The sequence below is a fragment of the Chelmon rostratus genome, chromosome 3, assembly GCF_017976325.1.
Source record: "Chelmon rostratus isolate fCheRos1 chromosome 3, fCheRos1.pri, whole genome shotgun sequence".
NCBI classification, from domain to species: Eukaryota; Metazoa; Chordata; class Actinopteri; order Chaetodontiformes; family Chaetodontidae; genus Chelmon; species Chelmon rostratus.
Window position 1 is genome coordinate 24,135,986 of NC_055660.1, and position 12,862 is coordinate 24,148,847.

The 12,862-nt window shown below is 43.5% G+C and overlaps 2 protein-coding genes across 2 annotated transcripts; both read left to right on the forward strand.

The window, feature by feature from the left end:
* The first annotated feature begins 306 nt into the window (after positions 1 to 306).
* hmx1 (H6 family homeobox 1) lies at positions 307 to 2,999 on the forward strand. The gene is made up of 2 exons (XM_041934209.1): positions 307 to 607; positions 2,134 to 2,999. Exons 1-2 carry the CDS (start codon positions 307 to 309, stop codon positions 2,745 to 2,747), a joined length of 915 nt encoding a protein of 304 aa, XP_041790143.1. The 3' UTR covers positions 2,748 to 2,999.
* A 1,678-nt stretch (positions 3,000 to 4,677) lies between these two features.
* On the forward strand, positions 4,678 to 5,760 carry hmx4 (H6 family homeobox 4). Its single transcript, XM_041934232.1, has 2 exons — positions 4,678 to 4,900; positions 5,003 to 5,760. Exons 1-2 carry the CDS (start codon positions 4,678 to 4,680, stop codon positions 5,641 to 5,643), a joined length of 864 nt encoding a protein of 287 aa, XP_041790166.1. The 3' UTR covers positions 5,644 to 5,760.
* Positions 5,761 to 12,862: the final 7,102 nt, after the last annotated feature.

Consider the following 12,862-nt stretch of genomic DNA (forward strand, 5'->3'; position numbering starts at 1 on the left):
TCTCCTTTCCCTGGAAAACCCCATTTGCCATTGTGCTCGTCCAATCGCTGGCTGCCCTCGGCTCGTTAAGCGGTTGACTTGACGTCGCACTGTACTACTGCTTCCGTCTCCCTGTCTCCCTCTCCTCCCGCTGGCACCGAGGAGATCCCCGTCCCGTCTCTGCCATGACTCCTCATCCGATCACAGCGCAAAAGCAGCGACGCTTGAAATGACCGCTTGGACTTTCGGCTGCCGCGACGCACATTCTGGACAGGGACCGTTCGGCTTTGGCGTAAAAGCAGCGTGAAAACGGGAAAAAAAAAAAACATGCAGGAGAAGCTAACGGACAGCCAGACTCCCACCTCGTCGAGGGCGTCATCGTTTTTTATCGAGAACCTACTGGGCAAAGGGCGGAATGGGCAGCAGTCGATGTCGAACAGCGGTCGCGGGGAAGCTGGTGTGGAGACGGTCTCCACCGGCCGAGTCCTGGACTCACATCAGGCCGACACGAGCGCGTCGGCGCCGGATTGCTCCAGCTCCGCGCCTCGGTCCCCGCACAGAAAGTCGCCGTTGCAGTGGTACCGCGGGGGGGCTGCCTTACACTTCGGAGCTTTGGAAACACCACAGAGTGAGTACACAGCAGCTTTTAGACGTCCTGAAGGCAGATGAATCTGAACAGCGCCATGCGCTAAATTAAGCTGTGGGCAGTCTATGTGCAACATTAACACACATAACGCGCGGGCAGCGGGTTGGAGCTACTGCTGGTACTGATAGCAGGGCTGCAATATACTGGTGCATTTACTTCACCATAATTTCAATTAACGTACTATTGTCTTATATTAACTGATAGAAAAATTAACTGCAAAGCGGAAAACTATCTAATGACAACACATGATTAACGTTAAAGAACAGCAGTAGGAGCTTGTTGCTTATGGTCTCCGGTTTTAGCTCATATTTACGCAGCTTTTATCTAAAACGCTACATCTCTGATTGTCGGGTGGAATTATCCACGCCGTTTATTTATTGGTGTAAGGTTATTACGGAGGCTTTATTAGAAGCATGTGGATTTAGTACTGAAAGCCAGCCTGGAATGTCGCACGCGGTTACTCGCTTCATTAAATAAAACCAACAGAGTCAGGCGGAGTCGAGTGTGGAGCCCGGACTCCTCTCCTCTCCGTTTACCCACAATGAGCTCTTCCCAAACTCGTTTAAAGGCTGCCGTGCGCTTGGTTTGCGACGCGTGTTAACGTTCAGCAAATCTTTTATGGGACAAAGGCGTCGCAGCGATTTGTAATACAGGTGTAAGACTGAATGTGTTGCTTGTCTGATCATCATACGTGCAACCCATCCTTTAGTTACTGCATAAAACCGGAGGATATTGCATTAATCATTACGAGATCCGCACACTAATCTGAAGATTACGCACAAATGCCCAGAATACAACCCAAAAGAGAAGACCACTGCTGCACGTCAGTGTGGTGTTTTTACGCAAACTCCGTGACATTTGTGCCACTCACACGCACCCGCACGTCAAAACAAGGCGCCCCTCCCTTTGATGTGTACAGTCAGATACTTCACTGAAATTCCAAAAGCCAGTATCATCACCCCTCTGTTTACAAATGATGGCAGCTCCTGGTGCCTGCACAGTAAATCTGGATTTACTTGTGGGATGTTGTTATTATATTAATAACATGTTATTATTAAGCTGTAAACTGCAAAGATCTCGTCACATTTCCTTTGGAAGACTGTTATCTATTAGTTACACTCTTATCAGTGTCATTATCGGGCCTGGCACCACTTCCGTATGTGGATCAGCTGTTATGCAATCCAATACAAACACCGTAGCTTCGCTCATGCGCGACCCAACATTCTGGTAACATGAACTGAGAAACATAATAGAAATTAAGACCATGCTCGTTTAAAAAATAATATTTATGTAACTAAAGTTCACCTTTTTTTAGTTCTTTATTTCAGCGGCTGATTTATTCCGCCATGCCAAGTCCCAAGTAGATGGGAAAACCGTCTTTTATTATTTGTTTATTGACAGAAATATATCAGAAAGCTGGGCGGAGAAATTCAGCTATTTGGCACGCATTTGGTTTTTTCTCGTTGCTCTTTAGAACGAAGTCAAGTCCTCGTTTTCTCTCCTTTCAGGCCCAAGAGATATAGATGACCACTGCTGCTCCATATCGACCAGTGACAGATGCTCCCCCGCCGTGTCCGAGCCGATAACGGAGGGCAGCGACGAGACCGACAGAAAAACAGGCGACAGCATCCTGACGGACGATAACGAGGACGCGCACAACGGCTTTGACGCGCGGTCAGAGCAAGACGCGTCCTCGGAACCGATCCCCAACCGGAAGAAGAAGACCCGGACCGTATTCAGTCGCAGCCAGGTTTTTCAACTGGAGTCCACCTTCGACGTGAAACGGTACCTGAGCAGCTCGGAGAGAGCGGGGCTGGCAGCGTCCCTGCACCTGACGGAGACTCAGGTCAAAATCTGGTTCCAGAACCGGAGGAATAAATGGAAGAGGCAGCTGGCGGCGGACCTCGAGGCTGCACATATCCCACACTCGACCCAGCGGATTGTCAGGGTCCCCATTCTGTATCACGAGGGACCCTCAACCACTGCAGCACTGGGTTTCAACATGAACGGACATCCAGTTTCTCCACCCGTCGCGGGCTTCTCCAGCTCAATCAACTACCCTCTGTCCTCGTTCGCTCACTCCATGAGCATGTTAAGATCGCAGATGACCGGCTTGGTGTAAACTGTTGGTTAATAACAGAAACTCTCTCTGTTCAGACTTGATCGTGCAATAACCCACAATGCCGCAGAAGACTGTTGACTGCATCCAAAGACAAAGAGCCGCAGAGACCGTGAACACAACACACAGATGAATCATTTTTCTGTTCAGGAGCCTCTGCAAGAGCTCCTGTCACAGAATAACAGCCAAGGCCGAGAGCAAGGGAGGCCGAGGCTGCTCATGTACTGTACTGTATGTTTGAATACACGCATATTTTTAAAAACTTTTATATTTAAAGCCACGAATATTTCCGACTTTGTCACTTTTTCCACATATAATAGAGAAATAAAAAAACAAGCACAAACTTGTCTGCTTTTCTGTTGTTTATACGTCAGATGTCTCCTCCTTTCTGCCAATCACAAACACGCACACAGAGAAGTGTTAATAGAGAATCAAGTGAATCCATATGTGACACAACCAGAGAGGGAAGCAGCAGGGAGCCGTGTCTCTTTTCGGAAATGACAAAGTTGACCTTTTCTCCACTTCTACACGTTTCTGCTACAAGGAGGCTGTTATGACTATTCAGGCTCTCCTCACTGGCGTCCATGCCAGCTGAGCATCTCGTTAATACATTAATACAACAGAATATATATATATATATATATATATATATATATATGCACATTGCAATTATAATAATAATCATGATTATCATGATACAACAATGCACTGGGCAGGCAAGTCATCCACAATTTAGTCCTGTGTTCATTAACTTAAGGTTTGTGGACCTTTTAATATCGAATATCCAGCCAGCAAGTTGCATTTTTGCACCATGATTTTGCAGGAACTAAAGAATCTATCTGGCAAAATAAGTCAAAACGCCACAGGAGCGTGTTGTTCATGAATTCCTCAAATGCATGTCACTTATAGTGATTCCGAGTTTCCAACCTGGTGTGTGTTTTTTTTTTTTTTTTTTTTTTTTTTTTTTTAAGAGATTAAAAGCAGGAAAGCAAAACAAATAAAACAGATCTACGGGCTAAATTTTGAACAAAATCACGAGGCAGTGATTTAAAGCCTTCATTTTTTAGACACCGATTTAAGTGGGCATATAAATGTACCCTATCTATGACTTACTAGGTGGACTGTAATACAGTAAATCAACCCATTAGAGAAACCATCATTTTGTGAATGAAACACGGCATAAATGTGAAAAGGGTATTGATGCTGATATCCGTTTACTATTTTACTTGATATTTTTACTCGCAGCCTACTTAAAACTCGGGAAGCGCAACTCAGAGAAACAAATACTACTCAAATTATAAAGGAGAATATGTGTTTTTGAGAAAAAATATGCAAAAAATACACCGATAGACACACAATTCCTTTAATAACGATCCGATTTTTTTTCGGGTTGCAATCAGCTGACAAACTTTTTTCAAGTTTGGGACTTTGAAATCTGAGTCGAGCTGCTTGGCCAATAGCCGAGAGTGCAAGCTACGATCAAAACCGACTGTCAATGGCCTCACGGCGCAAACTCAGTTTGGTGTGAGATAACAGTGAAATTAAACTACTCTTTTCTTTCCTGGGGGACCCCTGCAGGGCTCCGGACCCCGGGTCTCCCAGCAGCAGATGTATGAGGGTGATGAGGGGGAGTTCGAGGGGAGCCGGGGGTGAGTGGAGGAGAGGGAGGGCATAACAACGCTCTCCTCCCATCCCCTCGCTGTTATTGGACCATACTGCACGCTCCTCTGGACCAATCAACGAGGACAACGCGCGCTCCATCCGGTGTGCGCAGTAACGGTGCGGGCAGAGCATCGCCAGCCCAGCAGTGTCTGCTCAGTGGCTGCTGCTATGGTGCACAGAGCATCGAGACGTTAGTGGTCAGATTAGCGTCCCAGTTCAGATTCGGTAGAGTCGCGGAAGTAAACAAAAAAGGACTTAAGCTTTGGAGAATATGAACAAAGTGGACGCGCCATGCCGACCCGCCGCCTCTCTGAAATTCACTATTGACAACATCCTCAATCTCAAGACAAGCGGGAGGAACTGTGACAGCTGTCACCCCGCCGGACAGCAGGATGACTCGACCACGGCGATGCGTAAAGACGGTGTCCAGAGGCACCACGAGGAGCACGAGGCCGAGCAGCGGCAGGACCCGGATAGCAGGCTTAACGAAAGTGGTAAGAGGGTTTTGTTGTACTTGTAGTTGGTGTAGACTGTCTATAGAGACCGCCTGTCTTCTGTGTGCACCATTACGCACGATTTTCATCCGATGATTACAGGTCAGCGTAGCAGCACAGCTGAAACTAAACCACAGCGGGTTGAACCAAGTGTCACTTTGTTCACAGAGTTGATCACAGACTGCAGCCGAGCAACGGAATCGGTCATCATCAGCCGCGGAGACCCGAAGAAGGCGACGGAGGCGCGCTTCGAGAGCGGAGACAGCAGCTGCGACGACAGCAGCTCCACCACGACGGCCACAGACCCCCACAAAGGAGGCGGCCCCGCCAAGAAGAGCAAAATGATAACGAAAAAGAAGACGCGCACTATCTTTTCCAAGAGACAGATTTTCCAGTTGGAGTCTACCTTCGACATGAAACGCTATCTGAGCAGCGCAGAGCGCGCCTGCCTCGCCAGTTCCCTTCAGCTCACGGAGACCCAGGTGAAAATATGGTTTCAGAACCGCAGGAATAAATTGAAACGGCAAATCTCGACCGAAATCGACGGACCAGTTAACGATTTCCCCGAGACTGGAAAGCCCGTGGTGGTGGGGCAGCTCCCGGCCTTGTACAAAGAGAGCAACCTGCTGGGGAGATGCCTGCTGCCCATGCCTCTGCCTGTCGTTTACCCGGGCAGTAGCACGCCTTACCTCTGCTTCTCAAACGCCAGCAAGTACTTCAGCCTGTACGACGGGGACGTATGATCTTTTTCATGAATTCCCCACGTGAAATAGACACTTTTTTGGTGGTCTGTTGCCAAGTTTCAAGCATTTAAGGTGTTAAGATGGGTGGGCCGGACCTAGGCGTTACTGTTCTGCAAGTACAACGACAGAGGAGTAGTTACATATCACTTAAAAATAAGCCGATTCGGTATTATTTATTTTCAGTCAAAGCTGGGTTTTGTAGGCCTGACACTAAACCTGCTAGACTTACACATAGCCGTTTTTAGGAAATAACAGGCTGAGCTAATGATAGCCTGAGGGAGGCCTAAAACAGTATCCATATCTCAACATTTTAGTGTTTACATGACATTATTGTTCTTATTATTGTTATTATTATCATTATTATTATTACTACTACTATATACAACAGCATTTCCAGCAGCTTAAGCCACCAAAGAAATTACAATAGCCTAGCTATTTGCATGCATTTCCTGTATCATAATGAATTTTGAATTACTGAAATTATCTATGTATTTAAATGAATGTAATTAACATTTTATTCTGTTTCACGCATGTCTATTTTTTCTGAGTATCATACTATTCTTACTTTATTCCACGTTTGCCTATAGGCTCATTACACCGTTTACTGAAACTGCAATTAAAACATCTTCATTCAAGAAATATATTTACAGAATTGATTCAGTATTTTGAATTATGAACTCTTTTTTCTGTTTCACAAAGGTTTACTATACAAAATTGCAGATAATGAGGATAGTCTGTATGTTCAGTTTACTAATGCAGCAGTAGTTTTTACAGTACCTTTTGAATTTTAGCATAAAGTGCAACATGTATTTAAAATATATATATATAAAAAAAATATAAGACTTGCTGATTGAACTCAATGAACAGGTAACATATCACAAGTTGTAAAAACTTAAATCAAAGCAAAAGCATAAACACTCTGCACCAGTAAAGGCCCCTTCATTAAATGACGCAGTGCTTGCTAATTCAATAGGCCCCACTTGATTGTAGGCAAACACTCCTGCTTTATTTTTCTGCAAAACCTCAGGCCTCAACAGGTTTTAAACACCAGATAAAGTGTGTTTTAAGTTGAGAGCACAGGAGTTTGTATAAATTCTAAAAACTATGCATAAATTCAGCATCATTTATAAAATCCACTAGTAACGGCTTTATATTATAAGTAGGGAGAACAAAAGTGTCAGTTATGCTGTGAAAAATTGTACAAAATAGTTCCTGTCAATATCAAAATCAAAATATTTGTCTGAGACTGTTCACAACCTGCATATTCAGGATATAAATTATACATTATCGTAGATTGGAAATATGGCAGATTAATTTTGCTTCTCCTTGGGAAACTAAAAGCATTTGGAAAAAGACTGATCCATTACCATATACAGTATGTGCATGCAGGTCAGTATGAGCTACACATTATTCGCAAGCAAGAAGTGGCAGACAGACGGGAACTGAGACTCTCCTTCTAAGTCTATGTGCGAAAGCTTGTGGATAGACAAGCCATATTTATACAAAATACCTAAAACTGTGAGCAGGATGAGAGTAATTTTGTTCCTAAAACATTTTGTAAAAACAGTGATCAGTGATCTCTCCAGGAAGTGGTGGATAGATGCAGACAGGAGGTGAGGTGAGGCTCGAGCATTCCTCCCCGAGCTCCTGTGTGAGACGGCGTCTAGATCCTCGAGCTCTGTGCCTGAGCGGACGCCACTCTGCTGCCGTACCACAGCATACAGACCAACATACCAGCCTCATAAGCCGCATAATTTAGAGTGTACACAATGGTAAGCTGCGCTCCCGCTCCTGTGAAGCCAAGCCAAGGCTCATTCCTTATGGACCAGCTTCAAGCCAGATGTATTACTAAAGATTTGGGTTTGCTCTTTGGAAATACACCCCAGGCTCCGGAGTGAATTAATGCGCCGCACTAATCCCTGAAAAAAAAACAGGGTTATTGGCTTTCTGGATTTCCCGTTTCTTTGATGACATGTCTTAATTGTCACATCATCTCCTTTGTGGAATGTGTAACTTTATAACTCTTTTTATAATGTGGTCAAGGGGAGCAGACCGGGAACATAAGAGGAAAAGTCAGTCACCAGCAATGAGTGCTGGATATACCCAGGAGGCTCCAGTCCATTTCAACTGTAATAATACTGAAAGTCAAAGAAAAACATTTTCAAAGCAGTGAGCGTCTGATGTCTGTATCTAAGTACACTTCTTTTACTGGTGATATAACCTGCATATTAGGGATGTAAACTAAGCATTATGGCACACCAATATAGGAAACATTGAAAACCAAAAACATATTTGAAAAATACAAAAGTGGCAAGACATGACCAGATAATTCTTTTTGGAGTTTGTTGTCTTTCTTGATTGTTCAAGGAGACTCATAAATCGAGCATTTAAGAAACCTCAAAGTATTGCGGCGGTTTAAAAAGCTTCACAGTGTGAAGATGTGATATTTGGAACCTTGTGACTTTGCACAGACCAAACATGATGATTTGATATTTTATTGAGCCCTGCAGGGGATTGCCTGCCCCCCCCCCCCCCCCTCGTGCCACAAAGTTTAATATCCTTGATTTGGACAACAAGCTCTGTTTGTTAGGAGAACTTAACTTCATCCAGCTTGTGGTTTGGAACCAAAGTGTAATTTTAATGATCCTACATGAATTGTCAAAGGCTGGAAATGTGGTCAAAGGGCAATAAGTGCTGCCCTTTGACCACCATTGCCACAACACTTACATTTCACAGCTTTATGAATGCAAATCTAAATCATACTGAACAGAAAAGTACAACTTTGAAGGCACAGGGGTACATATCGCTGATGTAAACAGGATTTTACATCAAACACCAGGATGCGCTTTGTTCGTTATCGATCCGCTGCACCAAATAATAAAAGAATCTCTGAGGTATTTGCGCGCATCATCGTGTGTGATTGAGAGACTGCGTTTTTGTGTGTGTGTGTGTCTATTCACCAAAGAAGAGAGGCCCGTTATGTCCAGCAGGCTGTCTCGTGTTTCAGAGCTGCTAGAGGGGGTCACACTACTGCTCAGTACCCACAATCCCTGGCGGCTACCCACTTAGACATGACGGCAGACAGGATGCAAGATGCGGCCAGATGGTATATTATTAACGTTTTAGTTGTATTTAATGGAGACATAAATTCAAAATCATACTTTCTTCAAGGCACTCAGGCTGGACCTTTGGACTGTGACTAAAAAGGTAAAATGATTTTAAATATAAAGTTTTATCTACTACTGTGACTGAGTACGTCAGACATAAATGCACTAATTCTCCTCAATGCTTGTTATAAGGAGCGCTAATTGTTTCTACCACTGCGCTCCTTTCATGTTGTCACTCCATCCTCCTCTCCCATTCTCACTGTGCTTACCTCCCACCTCTTGCCTTGTCATAGCCCATCATGGCAGCCTGTGCACTGAAGCCTGACTGTGCGATTACGACTGAATGAGAAGGACAGAGGAGGAGTGGGTGTCACTAAGGGGGGACCAGTTGATGAGTGTGTGTTTGTGTTGGAAAAACTACGATCACGTTTGTATTCCTGCATGGGTCTGTGCCTCTCTATAGCCGAGGTCTGGCTGTTCAGGAGCAAGGAAGTCTTGTTCCTGGTGGCTGGAGAGCAACTCAGAGTGTGTGTGTGTGTGTGTGTGTGTGTGTGTGTGTGTGTGTGTGTGTGTGTGTGTGTGCACACTATGCCTGTGTGAAACTCTCTGGCAGTTCCTTTCTGCATGACTAGGTGGGGGCCCTCTCTCAGCTCACTTGTTACTTCAACCTCTGTTGACCTTTCCCAGTCATCTGACAAAGGTCATCGCCCAAGACGATGGGAGAGACTGTCCCTGAACATGTTTCTGCGACATGAAAGTACAGAAAAGACTCACCAAAAGATTTTTTTCAAAGGATTTCAGACAAGATGCTCAGACTTGATGTATGAATTATGTATGTATCTGTTAGCTGTATTTGTATTTGTGGTGCAAAAAAACATTCTCAATTTGGTGAGGAAAAACTCATATAAACCACAGCTCTCAGTTCCAAAATGTCATTACAATATTGGCATATTCTGATAAGCAAAGAGAAACAAAAATGTGCAGTATTTGTGGGTGTGCTCTACAGCATCAGCCCTGTCTAAGGATTCCCCACGGGTGTCCCGATGCACTGGAGGGCAACCTGAGACCAGAACTGCATGACACAGCACATTGTAAAGTAAACAACAGGGCTATTAGTTAGAGGGGGAAACCTGAGACAGGAGGTCTGTGTATGTGTCACACTTAAAGACTGTTTGATGGCCTATTGATCTGCTAATTTAGTCAACCCCCCTCCTCTGTGATGCAAATTGCTGGAGGAAATTGAAAGACGGGGATGAAATCAGATAACAGCATGTGATACAGAGATGGAGATAAGAGGTGAGAGAGTGCAGGGACGAGAAGATGAGACCAGATTGGACCGCAGCCAAAAATTAATAGCAAAGCAAGCCAGCGCGAGGTCCAGAGAGAATAAAAATAAATACATGTAAATGAATCAATTTCTAGATTTAGACCATGCAATATGAACCAATAGTTTTGACATCTGCACCGTGAGCAAATCTGGCAAGAAAGCATACTGATAACCTATTAGAGAGCTTCCCTCTATCTCTCCTCCTGACCAAACCGACACATTTCAGCTCTTTCCAGATGTTTTAACTGAGATAAAACACCTGATGATTGGCTACAATTCATAAAACCATAGTTAAGTCTGTACCTCTCATTTTATCTAGCTTCTGCCTCCTGTCTGAACCTGTCATTGGCATGTTAGCATGCTAACATTTGCTAATTAGCACTAAACACAAAGTCCAGCTGAGGCTGTTGAAAAATCTCATTAGTTTTGCAGGTATTTGGTCATAAGCTGGTAAGTTGGTCCAACTGGACACAATGAAATTTAATCCTGATGATGGCACCAGAGGAGTCAGGAGATCAACAGAGGTATTATAATTCCGCCTGAGTGGGGACAGTAATGTTTGGGACAGATCTGATGGCAATCCATTAAATAGTTGTTAAGGTATTTTTCTCAAAACCACAAATGTCAACCTCACAGTGGCACTAGCAGATAAGTCAGGGGCTCACCATCTGGGAACCATGAATGTTTGTGCAATGCCTGTTCCAATCCTTCTGCTAGATGTCCAGATATTTCATTACATAAGTAAAAACTCTGACCTGATGTTGGAGCTAGAGAAAAAGTCAGGGGATAAAGACAGTAATTTCATTTCATCCTATGTAGAGCATGAATGCTCCACCAAATTTCACATCAATCCATCCAATAGTTGATTGATCCTCTCATGTAAACTCAATAGTAAGATTTTTCAGTGTGGACCAAAGATCCACAGATCACGCTGTTGGCATGGCTGATTGTGTCTTTGTGTTTGAGATGCAGTATTTATTTATTTATTTATTTATTTATTCTGTCTGATAAGTTCAAGTTATAGTGGAACTGTGACATAAACAATGACTTTGTCATAAATGACACACGTCACATGTAAAAACTCATTTGGTGTCAATTCAGTTTTAACTCCAGTGTAATAATCACAGGTTCAATGTGGGCTGAAAAGAAAACTATGACCAAAGTTTGAAACCATTTTTTAAAAATCTATTGTATATCCTACTTCACAGTCTCACACTGTGGATATACAAGCTTTTCATCTACGGCTACAATAATGGGAAGAAATTCATTATTACTCAGAATAAAGTATTTTTAGTTTGCTTTAGTCAAAAAAACAGAACGAAAAAAAGGGCAGCTTCACCAAAGCTATGCAAAATAATTTAAATGTAATTATTTTTCATTTTGTCTCTTGCTCACACTTTTATACTTCTATCCTTGTGAGGACACTCATTGACATACTGAATGTCCTTTCCCCTTACTCTAACCTTAACCATCACAACTAAATGCTTTACCCTAACCCTTAAAACCAAGTCTTAAACCTAAAACAGCCATTTGAAGGTCTGTAAGAAGGTGAGGACTGGCCAAAATGTCCTAATTCTCCAAAAATGTCCCAAGGTCTAAAACTGAAAATGTTTCTCACAAATCTAGCTGTACAAGTACACATGCCCACACACACTCATGCGCGCACACACACACTCAAACCATGTATCAATTAAAGAGCATCGTCTCTCACGCCCTCCCTCACGTCCTGTCCCCTCAGACACCCTTGTCAGGATAATGTGCCATTAATCTACCACTGAAAACACATTATTGGCCAATCAATAGGTAAGATGGAGGGATAAAGGAAGAGGAAACAGGAGAAGGAGGAGGAGAAGGACAGGAGGCAGAGGAGGGATGCTCTAAGTCTGGGGGGAGGCATTTGAGTGAGGGAGATGTGGGGAGGGGGCAACACTTATCCATAACACCAGAGAATGAGCTCCAGTATTTGCAGACATGGATTACTCAATGTGGTTTCGTCCTGACAGTCAATACATGTCCATTAACAACAACAGTACAGTTGTCAGAGACCGAACTTTCCCCCACATGCTTTGAACCAGCACTATCTTTCTCAGTCTCCCACAAACCTGCATCGAATCGAATTTATTTGCTTCTATTTCATTTAAGTGCTTCAATCCTAATCTTACTCCTGTTATCACAACAGCCAATTGTCTCTTCTATCGCTGGTATTGAGTTATAGGTTCTGGTGCTACTGCAAGTTTCCGGGTGTTGGTCCCAAGACGCTTAACTGTAGCTTAGCAACATCGCATCCTTTTAAAAGTGACATTCACAGAGAGCCATCACATTTGTGTTGGGTCAGCAGCAATGAATGCAATGTTGTAGATGACATATTAGTATGGCACACACATGCATACACTCATTTACTGCATATTCAAGCCAAATGTGTTGTACATTCACATTTCTATGACCATTGGTTTTCAAATTAAAGCTTCAGTGTGTAGGATTTAGTGCCACCTCCAAGCATGTAGGAGAACCTACAGTGGTGGCGAGAAACACGAAAGAAGCTTTCTAGAGCCAGAATTTGCTTTGTCCATTGCAGGCTACTGTAGAAACATGGCGATGCAACACAGCAGACCTGCTCCCTCTGTCGACATAAAGAGCTCATTTTAAGGTCATTAACACAATGATTCTTACTTTCAGGTGATTTTACACTAACAAAAACAGAATTAGGAATATTTCATTTAGTTTCTACATCCCCTAAATTATACACACCAGTCCTTTAAAATGAATTAAATTCATGTTCCCACCA